At 63.7% G+C, this 17,857-nt stretch overlaps 2 protein-coding genes across 11 annotated transcripts in view; one reads left to right on the top strand and one right to left on the bottom strand.

The window, feature by feature from the left end:
• Positions 1–6,037, top strand: part of Tbcd (tubulin folding cofactor D) — a 107,103-nt gene extending 101,066 nt beyond the window's left edge. The window contains exons 34-39 of the mRNA XM_027922186.2: positions 240–317; positions 1,293–1,382; positions 1,569–1,656; positions 2,459–2,568; positions 3,510–3,594; positions 5,834–6,037. Coding sequence (XP_027777987.2) covers positions 240–317; positions 1,293–1,382; positions 1,569–1,656; positions 2,459–2,568; positions 3,510–3,594; positions 5,834–5,848 — 466 coding nt within the window. The 3' untranslated portion in view covers positions 5,849–6,037. The remainder of the gene's footprint in view (positions 1–239; positions 318–1,292; positions 1,383–1,568; positions 1,657–2,458; positions 2,569–3,509; positions 3,595–5,833) is intronic.
• A 2,172-nt stretch (positions 6,038–8,209) lies between these two features.
• B3gntl1 (UDP-GlcNAc:betaGal beta-1,3-N-acetylglucosaminyltransferase like 1) overlaps positions 8,210–17,857 on the bottom strand; it is a 40,424-nt gene continuing 30,776 nt past the window's right edge. For 9 of the 10 annotated variants that reach the window (XM_071603208.1, XM_071603209.1, XM_071603212.1 and 6 more), the window contains 5 exons: positions 15,570–16,426; positions 11,289–11,424; positions 11,137–11,205; positions 10,840–10,914; positions 8,210–9,359 (listed from right to left, as the gene is read on the bottom strand). In XM_071603208.1, the coding sequence (XP_071459309.1) occupies positions 9,279–9,359; positions 10,840–10,914; positions 11,137–11,205; positions 11,289–11,424; positions 15,570–16,426 (1,218 nt within the window). In that variant the 3' untranslated portion in view covers positions 8,210–9,278. The remainder of the gene's footprint in view (positions 9,360–10,839; positions 10,915–11,136; positions 11,206–11,288; positions 11,425–15,569; positions 16,427–17,857) is intronic. The other variant, XM_027922205.2, reaches the window with a different exon arrangement.

A 17,857-nucleotide genomic window follows, 5' to 3' on the forward strand; every position in this document is an offset into this window, starting at 1 on the left:
CCTGGAGAGTGTGGTCTGCTGGCTTGGCTGCCAGTTGTTCAAGAGGAGCAGTCATTCAGCTCCGTCCGTCCTCTGCGCCTGGCACCTGCATCTCCCCGTGAATTCTCTCGTGGCCTCTGGGGTTCTGGTGTGTGGCACCAGAATTTGGACCAGTGGTTCCGCCTCCCCACAGGGTACCTTGCCTGCAGCCCCTGCCTGGGCCTCGGCAGCCATCCCTGACAGCCATCCTCTCCCCACAGGGTGTCGGTGGCACTGCTGAAGATGCTGGACCAGGTGCTGGCCAACGGGTGCTTCGACATCTTCACCACAGAGGAGAAGTGAGTGCGCTGGCTCGTGGCCTCCTGGCCGAGCCACTCACCAGCCTTCTGCCGTGGCCTTGCATGTGTGGCCTTCCTGCCTCAGCCTCACGAGCAGCCGGGGTCACAGGCTGCCACTGCCCCTGGGTGGCTCAGGGTGATGAGGGTCAGCTCTGTACAGACTGGACATGGTCAGCAAGCATGAGGAGGGTGTGGCTGGCGTTGGTTTCGCCTCACTGCACAGCGGGTTGCTAGGTGGCACGTGGGTGGAGACTTCAGGGTGACAGCAGCCTCTCGCCCTCCACTGCCCTTCCCAGGTCAGAAAAGTGCGCAGCCGGGCGGCCCAGGACAGAGATGCGGGCCGAGGGGCTCCTCAGACCCACCCAGACAAGGGGACTCAGGAGGCAGAGCCCCCGTGGGAAATCCTTAGGGCACCAGGAGCTTGTGAGCCCCTGGGGTTGCCAGAGATGACCCCAGCTGGCCATAGACGAGGACAGCCCTGATGGAGGACGTGGAGGGCCTGTGGTCGGAGGTTTTGCACAGGGACACAGCAGAGCCCCAGGAGAGGTGGGGTCAGGGAGGTATCCCAGAGCGACTTGACAGCTCCCAGTTCCCAGGGGGCACTTCAGTGGGCTGAGGCCGTGTTGGAAGGAGTGGTCAGGGCGGTGGGCAGTGCTGTTCACAGGGCTGGCCCTGAAGGGCAGTGGCCTGGAGCTGGGCTCACTGGGCAGCATTCGGGCCTCCCTCTGCTGGGGACACCCTGAGGGCCTTGCTCTGTGCTGGTGCCTGGGCAGGATCTCCACTGCAGTGGTCACGGGGGTCAGTGGCCACATCCTGATCATGTGCAGGAGCACCATGGCAGCAGCAGTTTGCTGGGGCAGGTGGGCGTCCTCCCTGCACCTGGGAGTGAGAGCCAGCTCTGCTGCCTGGCTCCAAGGCTGCCTTGGCAGGCGGCTCGTGCCCCGGGTCCCTCCAGAGTGCCCTGTTTTCCTGCAGCCACCCCTTCTGCGTGAAGTTGCTCGCCCTGTGTAAGGAAGAGATCAAGAAGTCGAAGGACATCCAGAAGCTTCTGTCGAGCATCGCGGTGTGAGTCCTCAGACCTGGCCAGGGATGGCTGCGGGAGAGCGTGGTGGCTGCAGGTGGCCTGGCCGTCCAGTCTCAGGCTCGTTTGTCTGAAGCAGTCGGAAGGCAGGCTGCCTGTGCTGGTCGGCAGGGTGGTCGCGGGGTCCTGCCTGAGTGGGTGAGCCTCAGCCGCTCTCTGGGCTCTCACAGGCTCTGCGGGATGGTGCAGTTCTGTGGTGACGTGAGGAAGAAGGTCCTCCTGCAGCTGTCCCTCCTGCTGTGCCACCCGTTCCCCGTGGTGAGTGTCGGCCTCCTCCCGTTCTCTGCCTGTGGACCCAGACCTGCGTCTGGGGGATGAGCTCTGACTTCAGAGGGAGGGCTCAGAAGGGAGGCACCCACCGGTGCCACCGTGAGCCAGTGACTCGGGGCCAAGGGACGAGGTGCTCCAGTTAAGGCCAGCTTGGGCTGTGAGCAGGACCTGTCTCAAAAGCGGGCTGGAGATGTAGCCCAGTGGTGAGCGTTTGCCTACCACATGCAGGGCCCCGGGCCCATCCCCAGCACCACAGGAAGAAGGAACGCAAAACAGAGGAAAGGTCAGTGGAGTGGACAAAGGGGAGGGAGGAGGGACGGGAAAGGGAAGAACAGGAATGAGTCCCACTGGACCTTCGCACATACGCAAGAATGTGAGAGTCCCACACCAGGTGTGTCTGTGGGATGCTAATTAAAAAACTCGTATATAAAGATACACACGTGAGTACATCGGAGACGCCAGCAGAGGAGGGGAAGTGCGGGGACTGGGTCAGTGTGAATCATCTTCCCTACTTTGTGATTCTGTCAAAATGTGGCTCAGTGGTAGAGCACTTGCCCAGCACATGCGAGGCCCTGGGTTCAGTCCTAGCACCACATAAAAAATCAATCAATAAATGTCCAGCTGCAACTAAAAAAGACAGGTGGGTCATGCCAGAGCTCTGCTGGAGGAGACGGCGGGCAGGCTGCCCTGCGCTGGGCTCCAGCCTGCGCTGGGCGGCCGGGGTCTCTGTGCACCAGGCCCCCTGGCAGCGTGGTGCCTTCTCCCTCTGACCTGCACCCTCCCCACCCAGATCCGGAAGGCCACGGCGAGCCGGGTCTACGAGATGGTGCTCACCTACAGTGACGTGGTGGCTGCAGACGTCCTGGACGAGGTCATGGCCGTGCTCAGTGACACAGCCTGGTGAGTGCCTCCTCCCTCCTGCCCCGCGTCCCCCCGCCTCCCTCCAACCTCGACGGGACACTCCTGGGACTTAGGTGGCAGAGGGTCTCTGAGCTGGTTCCTCCCAGCTGCACTTCCCCGTGGGGTGGGGGTCGCTGAGGCCTTGCTGGTGGGCGTCTGGCTGTCTCTCTGCCTGTCCCTGGGCCTGCTGGGCACCGCGCTGCACCTCCCGTGTGCCTGTGTTGAGGACTCTGGGCACTGACGGTGCCTGCCCCCCCCCCACGCTGGGAGTTGGGAACAAGGGGGGTGCCACTGCTGGCCACATGGCCGTCAGGTGGCCTCAGCACCCACCGTGGCTCCTGCAGGGGGCCCACAGACTGCTTCAGGTTTGACAGGACAGACCCCTAAGGACATGCCCCAGGTCAGAGGGGCAGGGCCTGGGTGCCACTCCACAGTGGGCTCTTGCTATTCAAGGCACGTTTGGGTCAGGATCTAAGCAGCTTGAGGAAGGACAGTGAAGAGGAGTGGCTAAGGCTGCGCCTATCCCGGCCCAGGGAGAGCTTATGAAATGTTCCAGAGGATTTGAAATAACTCACTTCTTCACAGAAGAGCACCCCGACGTTCCTGCACAGCGTTGCTGAGCGTCATGTGCACTCTCAGTTAAAGCAGTAAACAGCTGGATTCAGACACAGCTTAACCGTCCTGGGGACAGACCTGTGTCCTCACCCGCCTCCGTGTGACCCTGGTCTGGGCGGGAGGTGGCCTGGGGCTGAGCAGAGCCTGCTGGTGTGGGCGCCTTTTCTGCCTCCTACTGCAGCCACGATTCCCCTGGGTGGCTGTTTCAGGGTGGGTGTCTTTTCCTGATCTCCACTTGGCCCAAGGTGGACAGGTCTGCTGAGACCTGAGGCTGGTGTGGACCTGTATTCCCGTGGTCAGGGCTCAGGGCTGCCTCTCCTCTGCAGGGACGCAGCCCTCCCGGTCGTCAGAGAGCAGCGGAATCGCCTCTGCGACCTCCTCGGTGTGCCCAGACCCCAGCTCGTCTCCAAGGTAAGCCTCTCTCACCTCCCACCACCTGGGGGACGCAGCACTGTGCTGCCCGCCACCCGGAGCCCTCAACTCCGGGGTGTTCAAGTCTTCCAGTCAGGGTCAGCTTGCCTTGGGTGGCGTGTCCACGCGGCCCACCCCGCCTGGTCCTACTGACGTGCTGCAGTGGCCTGCTCCTCTCCCACGGGCAGGTCCTGTGTCCTCGTCCAGTCTGAGCCCCACAGGCCTGCTGTGGTGGTGCCAGGTCTCACGACTCGCAGGGACGGGTCCCTTCTTCTCACAGAGCCTTCTGTGGGGGCCGCCTCCCTGGACGTCTGCCCTTCTGGGGTGTCTCAGGCCCCTCCTGGCTCTGCAGTGCTGCCCTGGGCCGCACACCCTCGCTCCTGCTCGCTGTGCTCCCCGGCCTGCTGTGGTGCGGCTCCAGGCTCTGCTCCCTGGGGCAGCGGGGCCATGGGCGGTTCCAGGAGGCCCCAGGATCATAAGTTCAAGACCGGCCTGGGAACTTAGAGAGACCCTGTCCTGGAATAAACCCTAAAAACGGCTGAGGATACGGCTGGTGGTGAAGCAGCCCAGGGCTCAGTGCCAGGGCTCAGAAAGCCCAGACCTCTTCGATGCCCTTTCCCAGCCGCGAGGCTGTCTGGCTGGGGGGCTGGGGGGCTGGGGTGAGGTCGGCCCTGGCCTGCAGCCTGCGTCTCGCTGTTGCTGGGCGCGGCTCGGCTGCTGTGTCCCCTGCTCTGGGATCTCTGCGTGGACGGTCCTTCCCACTGCCTCACCCACGTGTGGCTTTCACCCTGGCATCTTCTGCCTGCTCCCCCCCAGCCTGACCACCGTGTCCCTGGGTGTCCCGTCTGTGCACACTCTGCCATGCCCTGTGGGTCTCCTGAGCAGGCCACGCCTCTGCAGCTGGCGCTGTCCTGTGTGTTTCCATTCTTGACTTGGGCTACACGTGCTCCCGGGGGCCCTTGGTCTCTGTGGACTCTCCCTCCCCTGCCAGAGCCGGGGGGCAGCTCCTCCAGACCTTCATGCTGCCGACCTGGCAGCTCCCATGAAGAGCAGGGGTGGGACCCCCAGGCTGAGACCGATCCCCACCCCAGCGCACGCCTAGCCTCAGCAGTGGGTGCAGGCGCAGAGCTGGTCTCGGCCAGGGCTCTGTGCGCCCCCCACGGCAGCTCCAGGCCGTCACCTCAGGTTGCTGACGGCCGAGCACAGCGACGTGCCTTCAGCCGAGCAGAAGGAGCGAGCCTGTGAGCCGGGCGCCTCCACGTGCTGTCTCAGGCCTTCGCTGTCGAGTGTTGTGCGAGCTCCGTGGCCCTGCCACTCCTGACTTTGTCAGCCTGTGTGACCAGGCGTGTCCTTACGGAACCTTGACTACCCCTCGTTGTGCAGCCTCCATGTTCTTCATCTGAACAGACAGTACACGCTCTTCCTCTTCCAGTCCAGCTTAGGCGTACCAGCTCAGTCCCGCGGTCCGCCCGCCATCTTGGTTTTCCGTTGGACCCTCTGATCTGATGTCTCTCCTCTTGTCTGCGGACCCCCGTGCCAACCTGCACGACCTCCAGCTCTTCTGTCTGTGCTCAGCCTGGAGACTGGACTCTCCCGACGCGTTGCAGGCTGAAGGGTCACCTGGGTTGTGGCCTTGGCATGCTGCCACCTGACCTGTCTTGTGGCCTCTCTGGACTCGGGTCTCCAGCTGCACAGGACCCTGCTTGGTGTTGGCCGCCCTGGCTGCCAGGCCCTCTCAGCCTCCCTGCTTCCTTCTCAGTGGCCTGTCTCTCCCACCACACTGGTGTTCTCGGTGTTCCTTGTGGGCACTTGTCCCCCATAAGATCATCTTCCTCCCCTTCCTTCCCCGCTCGGGGCCCAAGCGGGAGCACTCTCAGGCACGTAGTGCCACACAGCCTGGCCTCCAAGTGGGCCTCGCAGGTACACAGGCCGTGCTGTGGCTGATGCCTCCTGCCTTCTCGTGTGCCAGGGCTGAGCCCAGTGCCAGCCTTCTGTGTCGAATGTGCCCTGCCGTTCCCTTCATGCACACGTCAGCCTGGCAGCTGCCTCCTGTGGTGGCAAGGCCATAGCAGCTGTCCTCCAGGGCTCAGGCTCCGGGTCTGGGGAAGTGGCACAGAGAATCTTCCGGTGGGAACCCAGCACAGGAAGTGTCTCCTGCCACCTGTTTTTGTCCCCCAGAGGCCCAGGGTGGACAGGGAGAGGGGGCTGGACAGCCTGACACGGTGTGTCTCTCCTGCAGCCCGGTGCCTGTTGAACCAGTCCTGAGAGCCCTTGGGGCTGTGCAGTGGGGAGGAGCTGCCCATCCACCGAGGGACGGCACCTGGGTCGCTGAAGCCGTCACCAGGTGTGCTCTTCACGTGCGGCTGTGCCGGTGGCCTGGCTGCCTGCTTCTGCCTCCATGGAACAAGCCTGCTTCCCTCCCATAAAATCACGTACCAAGCCACTCCCTGTCTGTCTGTCTGTCTGTCTCTGGAAACGGGGGTTGTGGCTCCACCCACAGGAGCTCCCGTGCACTCTGGAGACGGGGCTGTGGCTGCGGCTGCACCCCAGAGGCTCCCCTGCACTCTGGAGACGGGGGCTGTGGTTGTGGCTGCACCCCAGAGGCTCCCCTGCACTCTGGAGACGGGGGCTGTGGTTGTGGCTGCACCCCAGAGGCTCCCCTGCACTCTGGAGACGGGGCTGTGGCTGCGGCTGCACCCCAGAGGCTCCCCTGCACTCTGGAGACGGGGGCTGTGGCTGCGGCTGCACCCCAGAGGCTCCGTGCACTCTGGAGACGGGGCTGTGGTTGTGGCTGCACCCCAGAGGCTCCCCTGCACTCTGGAGACGGGGGCTGTGGCTGTGGCTGCACCCCAGAGGCTCCCCTGCACTCTGGAGACGGGGGCTGTGGTTGTGGCTGCACCCCAGAGGCTCCCCTGCACTCTGGAGACGGGGCTGTGGTTGTGGCTGCACCCCAGAGGCTCCCCTGCACTCTGGAGACGGGGCTGTGGTTGTGGCTGCACCCCAGAGGCTCCCGTGCTCAGATGCTCGGGTGCAAGTGGCTGGCGAGTGGGGCCAACACTGCAGGCGGCAGGAGGCTGAGACTGGATGGGGTGGTGGGAGCAGAGTTGGAGGCACCCCATGTCAGGGTCGAGGCCTCCAGGAGCCCAGTTGCACCAGGCCACCTGTGTTGGTGTTGCTGTTTGCCACCGGACCTGTGGGTGGGGAGCTCCATGTCCTTACGCTCTAGCCAGTGGGCCACCTGCTGCCCGCTGGGCTCCGGCTTTTACTCCTTCCCCACCTGACAGGTGCCTCCCTCCTGCTCTGGGGATTTCCGTCCTGGACAAGGCCAGTCAAGGTCCCAGGAGCTGCACCCGTAAGGCCCTGCCATCCCGCCAGACAGAGCACACCGCCCAAGGGGACAGTGACACACTGAAGCCCAGAGACAGTCACTTGCCCTTGGACCCATCAAAGACACGGCAGTTCCTTCTAGTCTGACTCTGCCACCCAAGGAAAGGCCATCACCCTGGCCAGCCAGCTCTGCTGTCCCAGACCCCAAGGCCCAGGCACTTATCCTCACCAGAGGCCTGGGGTCCCCTCCCCTGTGCAGCAGCAGTTTCTGGAGCCTTCCTGGGTCCAGGACACCCTCCTGCCATCCTCATGACAGCCATGTGGCCAGTGGCCAGTGGAGTGGGCAGTGGGCAGCATGCTGGTGTCTCAGGGAAGGGGATCAGGAGGGCCTCTCCACAGGGCATAGGTGAGCAGGAGTCACATGGACAGGTCCAGTGCAGAGAGGAGCTCGTGCCTGACTCAGGTGGGGCCAGCGGCACCCGCCTGTTCCAGCCAGAGAGCAACCGGATGCCAGGGCTCCTGCCGAGGTGTCCACTGTGAGGTTTGGTTTTGACAGGTGAGGGGACGGATTTGAGGCCCTGGGCCAGACAAGCCCCGTCCCCAGCTGTAGGTGGACACAGCGGGGTCTTCAGAGGAGCGCAGTGCCTGTGGTGGAGGGTGCACCCTCCCTGTGGGGCCCTGCCCACCCGAGCTCCTCGCTGGACTGGGAAGCCGGCTGACCTCCTAAGCAGTGCTCCTGGGGCAGAGGGTGCACGCAGACCTCCCGAGCAGGCCGAGGGCCACAGAGAAGGGTGGGCAGGAGACCAGGGGTCACTGGCTGCTCTCGCAGGGTAGAGGCAGAAGCCTGGGGCGGCTGTCAGGCCGAGGCTGAGCGGGCCGCTGGAGAAGCCAGGCAGGGATCGAGGCCAGCGATGGAGACAGGCCTCGGGAAGGGCTCTGAGAAGTGAAGGCCAGCACTCTCGGGCGGGTTAAGCAACCAGTTGGAGGCAGCTGGGAGACCTGCCCAGCTGGGACTGGGATGCGTGTCCATCTGTGTGATGGGGTCTCAGGAGGCAATGCAGGGTTTCATCCTCCGAGGGATGGAGTCAGATGTGGTGCATGGAGCTGAGACGCTGTGGGGAGACCATGAGGCCACCCCGGGTCTGAGCAGTGACACTGCACCTGTGGAACAGGGGTCTGCAGCAAGCCAAGGGCACAGTGCGGCTTGTTCACGGAGATAGGAGGGTTGTGCAGGGTACACCAGGGGTGGTGTTTTCTAAATGTGAAGAATGAAATCCACAGACTCAGGTGAGGGCAAAGTAACAGGGTTTATTAGAGCCACACGGAGAAAGCAGGGGTCCTGGAGAGTGCTGGGGGCCAGGGTGTGTGTGCGTCTTCAGGGTCAGGGGAGCTGGCCCCCAGCCCAGCCCTGCTAAGGCCCTCGGTGTCCACCTGCCTGCCCGCGCTCTCTGGCCCGGTCAGGTCGCCATGCCCCCTTTTGAGTCATGGGGGTCGGCCTGAGCTTGGTGAGGCCTGGCTCAAGTCTAGTTTCCAGCCCTGCTGCACAGAGACGTGCCCTGGGGGCCCAGCTTCCTGCCTGCCCACTCCAGCCCTGTCTCCCACCTCAGCAGTGTGCTGGAGGCCCCTGGTGACATGGCTCTGCCTCCTGGTACCTGCCCCCAGCTGCAGGTCAGCTCAAGGCACAGAACCATCTCAGGTGCACAGAGCACCCTGTGCCGACGCGGGGCGCGTGTGAGTGAGCACTGGGCCAATGTGGACGCACAGCAGCGGAGCGCCAGGCTGGCTGCCAGGAGAGGCCGTGGGGAGGTGGCCGGTGTGCTGCAGCGGAGGGAGCAGGCACAGGACACACAGCACCAGCGCAGGGAAGGCCGGGGTGGTGACATGCTGGTGGGAGCCCAGGCCTGCCCTGAGGGTGCAGGAAAGGCAGGCAGAGCCCCGGGGGGCACAGAGAGCCAGGCCAGTGCTGCTGACCCGTGCCCCTGATGGGCCACAGTCCAGTGTCCACTTGTGTCCTGGAGTGCCTGGCTGCAGTGAGGGTGAGGATGAGCTGTGGGGGCATGGGAGTGAGCAGAGGCTGGCCTGGTGGACGTGCGAGGGCTCCGGCCTCAGACACAGGAGGGCGCAGGCACAACGGAGACTCGCTCAGTGACGCCCGACACATCAGCCAGTGCTGGACGGGTCCCCGGTGTCCCTGAGGGCCTCTGAGGCCTGGAGTCCATCAGAAGGCAGGCTGGACGTCAGCAGCCAGGGGCAATGGGGCAACGGGCCAAGGAGGCCGTGACCTGGTCCTGGAGCCCGAGTGGCGCTCCACTCAGACCCCACCAGGGCAGACCCCACCAGGGCAGCGGCCACAGCCCTCAGCTGAAATGCACAAAGTCCCGGCCCTCCTGCAGCTGCAGCGACCGGAGGTTCTCTTCAAACTCGCCCCCGGTGAGGTCCTGTGGGGGAGCAGCAGGGTGCTCAGTCAGGCCCCCCCTGCTTCTTCTAGACCCACCCACTGGGTCTGTGTTGCCTGGACCTGCCTGACAGGTGGTCCACTGTGAACTTCTGCTCCTCTGCTAACGGGTGGGGCTCAAGGGAACCAAGGGCCAGGGAGGGAGCCGCGGCTCTGCAGTGTGCTGGTCCTGCCCATCACCATTAGGGTGAGATTCTCTGGGGTGTCCCTGCCATCTGGTCTGGCCTCGGCCCCTCTCTCTAGTTGCCCCCCAGGGGACTCAGCTGACAGGTGTCCTCCCTGCCCCTAGGCATCCAGACCTGCCTTCCCACGTGACCCCCATCCCAGGAGCGTCACACCCCGAGCCCTTCCTGCTGATGTCCTCTGCCCCAGCCCATCCCAACAACAGGGCAGGGGCCACAACCCCGGGTCCCCCCTCGATGCCTCCCGTTTCAGGCATGGGCGCCCCCACAAGGGCAGCTTGCTGAAGAACCTGTTCCTGTCCTCGGCCTGGTGCAGAGGGCCTGGTGGCCTGCAGTGAGCCAGGGGACCCAATGCCCAGCCTGGTTTCAGAGCCTTCCCCAAGCTGCCTGTGCCTGGCCTGCGGGTCCTCTGCCTGCCACCACTGGGTGTCACCCAGAGAAGCCACCCCACGACCTGGGAGGAACAGCGGGTGCAGCCACTCGCGCAGACCAGTGGGGAGGACCCGGAGTGTCCCGGCTGTTGGTCTGAGGCCAGTGGCAAGCAGACATGGTTCAGGAAGGACACTGGAGTCTGCAAGGCGCCAGGCCCGGGCTCCCTGGCTCGGCCTCCGCCAACACTGAGAGGGCGGGCAGAACCCAGGCGGGCAGCAGCAACCTGATGGGCCTCCGCCCTACCGTGAGGCCTGCTCTGCGGGGTGACCATGCAGTTGTACATGGGAGAGGACTTCCTGCGCAGGACACTCGGCTCCTGAGATGGGCGAGCGCTGGGAAGACTTGCCGCCAGTGGGACGGGGCCTGCCACACATTAGTGTCCCAGTGGCCTGTCTCAGCCCCAGCAGGAAGCTGATACCACTGTGGCCCGGCGGGGGGGGGGGGGGGGGTAGGGGGGTAGGGGACTGCTGGGGACCTGCCTGGGCCAGGAAATGAGCCCATGTCCTAGACAGGTGTGGGGCCATGCTTAGCTCTGCTGAGCCGACCTTGGACCCAAGAGCAGAGCACGTCCTGTGCCCACACCACAGAGACCCAGATGGCCGGAGCCCTGGCTTGCTGCAGGGAGGGGGCAGCCTGCAGGGAGGGGGCAGCCTGCAGGGAGCGGGCAGCACAGCAGCTCTGTGGGCTCGAGGGCCAGGGTGGCACCCAGCAGGGACTGGCGGCTCCTCAGACGGCCCCCCTGGAGCTGCCCCCAGCCCCAGGGTAGTGACCACAGCCTCCGCCCAGCCTAGAGGTTCAAGACTGCTGGGCAGGCTGGGCTTAAAACGAGGACAGCAGCCCAGCACTCACCAGCTTCACACAGAGGACGAAGGGTGGCCGCGCAGCTCTGAAGTGCAGGACAGGAACACGTGGCTTGGGCCTTTCCTGGAAGGAGACCACAGTCATGCTGGGCACTCAAGGGAAGGCCTGTGCCAGCCGTGGCCCTCTGCCCAGAGCCACAGCTGGCTCAGCTGACAGATGTGCACCTCGGGCCCTGGGGCAGGACACAGGCTGGGGGCACCCTGGTCCTCGGGGTCCAGTGGAGTCCTGGGCCGTCCCTGGGCCCAGGGTGGAGTGGGCTGCCCCTGCCGGCCACGCACCACACACCTGAGCCTCCTCGTAGCGGTAGAAGCCTTTCCTGATCTTGTTCTCGTCCACGTCGCAGAAGGCCACCACCTGAGGATGAGCATTCTGGGTGGCTCAGGCAGAGCAGGGAGGAGCCGGGGCTGGGGACAAGGGGCTGGGGAGGCAGCGCCCACCTTGCAGCGGCTGACAGCCGTGAGGCTGCGATACAGTCTGCGTCCCTGCTTGCCCGCGTTCCAGATGGTGAAGGACGCCCACTGGGGCAGGGCCCACTCCTCCAGGAAGCAGACACGGTGGGTCCAGATGGTCGTCCTGGGAAGCAGGGGTGGCCAGGGCTGGCTGGGTGCCCTGGGGATGAGCACCTCCTGGCCTGCCCGCCTCCCACAGCCAGAGGCCCTTGGAGCCACCTCAGGCTCACCGCCCTATGGAAGGCTGGGGGCCACCCAGGCCGGCCTGGCCTCTGGGTAGCTCAGCCCACCCCTGTGGTGGCTTCAGGAACTTCAGGACAGTGGACCCCCTGACCCGATCCCATTTCCCAGAAAAGCCGCTGTGCAGAAGGAAACCGTGGCCACACCTGGAAGCTACCTGTGCCTTAGGCCACTTGCCTAGAGAGCAGGAATCTGGGGTTTCCCCGCCTGAATCAGAGTCCCTCCATGGACGCGCAGACTGGGCCGCCAGGCAGAGGCTGCACCCTCGGCCACGTCTCCCCACCTCCCTGGTCCCCGAGCACCTTGGGGCCACACAGCACACTGGCGCTCAGGGCCACCTCAGGACAGCCGTCTGCGGTCACGCCCTGCCCTGGCCCTCGGGCCACTTCCCTGCTGTCGGCTCTCACCCCAGTCAGATCCTTGGGCTGCTCCCCATCTGCTCTGGGCACCTGCCATCCTTTGCCATGTGCTCTCTGGCCTGGCTCCCAGTGCAGCCCCCTCACCCTGTGGCCTCCTCGGCCTTCTCTCAGCCTTTGCGGAACACATACCCCGACGTTCACGCGCGTGAAGGGTGATGTGTGCATCGCCTCTTAACACCCACAAGAAGATGGGAGCCAGAGGACCTGCGACTGCCTGGCTCGAGGCTACCAGGCACTTGGTGACTGGCAGGTGACAAAAGTGAGGAGGCTGTGCAGCCTCTGCTGTTCAAGGAAGACACGGCTCACTCACGGCAGCCGCCTCAGGGGAGGGGGTGACCTGTCAGCACCACCTGCACCAGCAAGCATAGGTGCAGCCCCCAGAGGACACAGGTGACGGGACCCCAGGCCTTGGTCTTCCCTGGTCTGTGTATGCAGCAGTAGCATAATGCCTGACTCTAGCGTCATACAAAGAAACCTGTCCAGCTCTGGAGGCTGGACGCCAACAGTCAGGCAGGCCCATGCCCAGCATCACGTGATCGAGGAGGGCCTGGTGCAGGCCTGAGCTAGCTCCCAGGCACCATGATGAGGCCTGGCCCGTCTCAATGCCGTGGCCAACAGGAGAGACCCACGAGGATGAGCATCGGCTCAGGGCAGCACTGGTTCCCGAGTCGGCACACACTTGACTCCTGACCACGACTCCCGCTGGTCACGGGTGCTGAGTGGCGTGTGTGGAGACCGTTGCTAGTGTGATGCAGGGAGGCTCCAGGAAGCTTTGCGGAGCAGACTCTTCAGCAAGCCCAGGTAGTAATTAAACCCGTGCCCCATGAGCTGCTGCTCACACTCAAAGACTTTAATCCCGCACAGAAACCTGCATTAGGTCACTTATTTTGTGCTGTGGGTGGCCAAGCCTTACGTGGCAAAAACCAGAGTCTTGCACACCAAGGCCTTGCCCTGGGCACAGGATGAGGCCTGGGCAGCCCTGCCCCATGGCGCCTGCGGCTGGGCGTGCAGGCCCCCACCCACGTGTGGGGCCTCACAGACCCACCTCCAAGGCAGCACCACCACCGCCCGTGGCTGTGGGCCCTGTGTGACCGAGTGGTCACACGGGAGTGCTCAGAACCGCCCTGGCTACCCCCATGCGCTGTGGAAGGCACATTCTCCGCTCAGATGGGCTCCTGTGTGGACAGGAGGGCTCTTTGCTGGAGCAGCTGCTCTCGGGTGGACAGCGTGTGGTTTTTGAGCAACACGTGTGCACATTCCCCGCCACCGAGAGGGACTGCAGCCCTGCCCCTCTTCTTGGTGGAGGGTGGGTAGGCCCAGGAGGTCTGCTGGGGCCCAGCGTCTCCCCAGCCACCCCGGTCAGCAGCCTGTTTGTTGCTCAGCAGCACACCATCTCAGCAGACCCTGCCATCCTCCCGAAGGCACACGTAGGGACAGTCCCAAAGTGTTCTTGGCTTTTTCTTTTTTTTTGCAGTGAGGGACCCCAGGGCCTGGTAAATGAGGCGGGCACTCCACCCCCAGCCGCATCCCAGTTCAAGTGTTGACAGCAATGTGCTGGGGAGTGTCCACATCTCCCAGTGGGCCACCACAGGAAGGCACCGATGTGGTCAGTTATATAGCATCCAGCAGCCCTCCCAAGAGGACACGCCTCCTTACTGCTGAGTGTCCTGGCCAACGCTTGGGGTGGCAGGTGCCAACTCCAGCCTGTCCACAGCCCACCCAGCAGTGCATGTGGTCTGAGGCCGCGACCACTCGGATTGTGCCTGTGGGCTGCCGTGTCTACCGCATACTTGGCTTGTGGGGTTCTCTGCTGGGTGCGTGGACTGGGGGTCTCCTTGCAAGCTTTAGTGTGCCCGTTTATTTTCTTAGTGGTGTCTTGTACTTTTCCATCTCGAAGAGACGTGACTCACTGTGCTGCGCAGGCTGCTCTCGAACTTCTGGACTCAAGTGACCGTCCCACCTGTGCCTCCCAAGAAGCTGGGACTGTAGCTGTGCAGGCTGGCACGCCTAGCGGGTGGCGCTGAGGGTCTCTGTGCACTGGGCACCTGCTCTGCACTGAATGGCACATCAGCTTCTCGGGTCTGTGTGACCAAGAGTGACTTTGATTGTGACGGTGTCCAGCCCGTTCTTAGACAGTCAGCCGCCCTGCCGTCTCGTGGCGCAGGTCCGCAGCTCCTCCAGCACTGTCTCGATTGCCTGTGATTCCAGGGGTGGGTTCCTCCCTCACAGCGGCACCACGCGCCCCGTGAGCAGACCCCCGTGGGGGGCTGGGTGCCTCCTCGTGGTGGCCAGGCTCACCTGTGCCTGCCCTGCACCTGGCTGACTGCTGCAGCTTCGCCAGGAGCCCTGGCTCTTCTTCTCGAGACTTGGTCAGCCATCCTGGGTCCTGTGCCTTTCCACATGAAGTTCAGAACCTGCCTGGTTCCCAGGAGTGGTGGGCTGCACATGTGCCGGCCCCCGCAGAGGAGGCATGGGCTTCGCGCGCCGCCTTTGAGCCCCGTGCACTGCACAGCCTCACTGTCCACCAGTCTGGGCAGACGGGGGCTGGCCTGCCTCCTGAAGGTCTGGTCCTGACGTCCCCGGGGGTGCTAGTCCTACCCACATGCTAACCTGGCCTCTGTCCTCGGACTGTCCTGCCCTGCAGGCTGAGGTGGTAGCCAGGCCAAATAGCCCTGGCTGCTCGCACCTGGCCACAGGTGGTCTTGCTGCTTTTATTTCCAGTGGTGACTCTCGGTTGTGCTGACCTGCTCTGGGCTCCTGCTCCACTTGCTGGTGGCTTTGTGCTGTCCCTCGGTGACTCCCTGTTCAGGGGTACTTGCAGCTCACTTTCCTCCTCCGTGAATTAAGCCTTTGAGGCCAAGGTGGCGCTGTGTGCAGGACTCATTGCTTTTAGTTTTTTCTAATTTCCTTTTCATTTTTTCCCTTGGCTGCCTAATTTCCAAATATCTTGGGTTTTCACGAAGTCACAGTGATTGCTAACTGGATTCTGCGTGGTTGCTGGAGACCCAAGTCTGTGTCTTGTCAAAACCTCGTGTTGAAACCCTCTCCAGGTGGCATGAGGACATGGGGCCTCTGGTGGCACTAGGAGCACGTGTCCTCATGACAGTTCCCTAGGAACTGCGGGGAGCCCTCTCCAGACCATGCCTGCCCAGCCATGGAGCCAGAGCAGTGCCAGGCCAACAGCCCCTAGCCCGTGGTGTCCTGCTTCCAGGGCAGGCCGGGGCAGAGGGTGTCCACAGGACACCCACCACCCAGCCCTTTGAGACCCAAGCCTGTGACTTTGCCCCGTAGCTCTCCTTCCGGGGGCCCACTTAGGCCCGGTGGTCAGCAGGTCTTCAGAGGGTCACATGTGAACCCAACCTCTGTAGAGCAGAGGGACACTGGGCTCCTCTGGGTGCCTCCCAGGCCCTGGAGAGGCCCCTGTGACCCCTGCGGGGGTTTTCCTAGCCACCTTGCCCTCTGTGCCCCACCCACCACTTTTTGTGGGGACTCCCTTCCTATCAGGTGAATCTCAGGGAAGAGCCCTGGGGCCAGCCGCCTGTGTCCACCTCGCTAACCCGGCCCAGTGCTGCCCGTGCCCGTCCTGGGCCTCACGAGGTGCTCTACTTACTCAAGCACGGAGAGCGTGGCCGCATGGGGGTGGTAGCGGTACAGGAGCAGGGTCTGGTCCACCCGGAGGACCCTGCCCCCCTTCCTGAGGTGCTGGTAGAAGAACAGCAGGTCCTCCGGCACGCCCTGTGGGGAGAGGACCGGCAGCCCAGCCAGGCATGTGCTGAGCGGGACTCGGGCGCTGCTGACAGCCTGCAGCTGGGGCTGGGCGATGGCGGTGGCCCAGGGAGGCCAGGGGCTGGGGGGCGGGGGGGCGGCGTGAACACCCCCAGCTGGGCAGAGGGCCTGAGACACGGCCTCGAGGCCAGGTGGCTGGGACGCCCAAGGCTGCTGCAGCGAGGGGCCTGGGAACAGGACCGCAGGCCCTGGGGACACTCGGCTTCCCCACAGTCGCAGACCCAGAGCCTGGAGCAGAGGTGGCTGAGGGTCCCCGAGCCCAGCCATGCTCCCTCGGCACACAGTGGGGAAGGGGGTTCGGCTCAGAACCGACCCACAGGGAGGGTGGGTGTCAGAGCAGAGAGAAGGTGGCAGGTGGGGCTGGCCCGGCTCCTGGGCCGGCTCCTGTCTGGGGTGGTGTCCAGGCAGAGGGAGGCCATGATGGGCAGCAGGGCCCCTCCCAGCTCTGTGCAGCCCTGCACTTCCACGCAGGGCTCTCAACTGGAGCCGGAAGCTGCGAGACTCCAGGGGCTGTGGACGCTGCTCACAGGAGACTGGTGAAGGCCACTTCCTAACCCTGCCCCAGGCCTCGCTTTCCACACTCACCTGCCCACCCTCGTCAAATGGACCCACGTGGGAAAACCAGGCTCGTGAGCAGAACCAAGTGGGCATGATCACTGTGGGGCCGTTGGCGGTGAACACCTAGTGTTGGTGGGAGACAGCAGGTGGTCACAACAGGGAGCAACAGGGACACTTGTCCGTCCCCTGGGTGGCAGCACGGAGGGCAGAGAGGAAGACGAGCCCCCCCACCCCAGCTTCCCTGCCAACTCTGCCAGAGGCTTACAGAACTAGCCCCAGATTCAGCAAGAGGAGGGGGACACCCGAGGCCAAGAGGTCCCACGGCACAGGAGGAAAGGCCCCTAAGTCACACCCACAAGGACCGATGGCCAGGCCGATGGCAGCGGCCTTCTGTAGCAGAGCCCAACCCGAAGCAGCCAGAATGCCAGCACGGCGGCCCCCGTAGGACTGTCCCAGGAACAGCGTGGACCAATGCCACTAGAGCAGCACTCCCAGCCACCAGGTGCTTACAGGACAACCGGGCACCAGGCCCAGCTGGCCGAGTCCTACCCCGTGAGCATTCAGAGGGCACCCCCAGCTCTGTGTGCCCACGCTGGGCCTGGGCATTGCGACATCGGGGCCGTGTTGTGGCAGGGAAGCACCCTGCTCAGCCTCGTGGCCCCTGCTGCCCACACTCCACGGCAGCAGAAAACAACAGCTCTCACAACCCCCCACTGTATCCCATTGGCCATCACCAAAAAAACGACTTAACGCTGACATTTGGAAACCATTCCAAAGCAAAAATTAAGCTTCCCGTTTTCAACTTTGATTCACTGAGAAGCCCTGTGGCACTCGGGGACAGGTGTGCTCTGCAGCTGGGCACCTGCTGTTTAGGACTTGCCCAGGGAGTGGGCAGCCCACTCAGCACCACTGGACCCACCCACCCATGGGTGGCAGTGGCCATGGGAAGCGAGGCAGGTCCCCACCAGGTCACGTGTGGATCACGTGTCAGACCACGTGTTGGATCTGTATGTCACATTGAGTAATGTGTAATTCATCTGCTGCGTTCACCTCTTAGATTCTGCTTCTAAATCTTATTTAAAACTTTTTTTTGGTGTGTCATGCTAGGGACTGAACCCAGGGTGCGTGACTTCTGAGCCACATCTCCAACCATTGCGATGTTTCGAGGCAGGGTCACACCAAGTTGCTCAGGCTGGCCTTGAACTTGTGCTCCTCCTGCCTCAGCTCCTGAGTAGCTGGGATGGCAGAAGTGGGCCACCGTGTCGGGCTCTGTTAAAAACTTTGAGACTGCATTTTGATTTGCACATATTTCTACTAGGTAGAGTCACATCTCTCTGCCAAGCAACTTGGTCTGTTCTTCAGGGACGTGACCGTGAGTGTGGGGAAAGATGGGGTAGCCTTGCAAGGAAGGGGGCGCAGTGAGCAGAGAAGCAGGGCTTCCAGGGGCTAAGGGCTGGGCCTGCGGCCAGCACGGAGCCTCCCGAGCTGGTGTGTGGGGGGCAACTGCTGCTCCTGCCTTCCACGGAGAAGTGGGCCTCGGAGGAAGCCGGGAGG

Source organism: Marmota flaviventris, chromosome 17 (assembly GCF_047511675.1).
Source record: "Marmota flaviventris isolate mMarFla1 chromosome 17, mMarFla1.hap1, whole genome shotgun sequence".
Taxonomy (NCBI): Eukaryota; Metazoa; Chordata; class Mammalia; order Rodentia; family Sciuridae; genus Marmota; species Marmota flaviventris.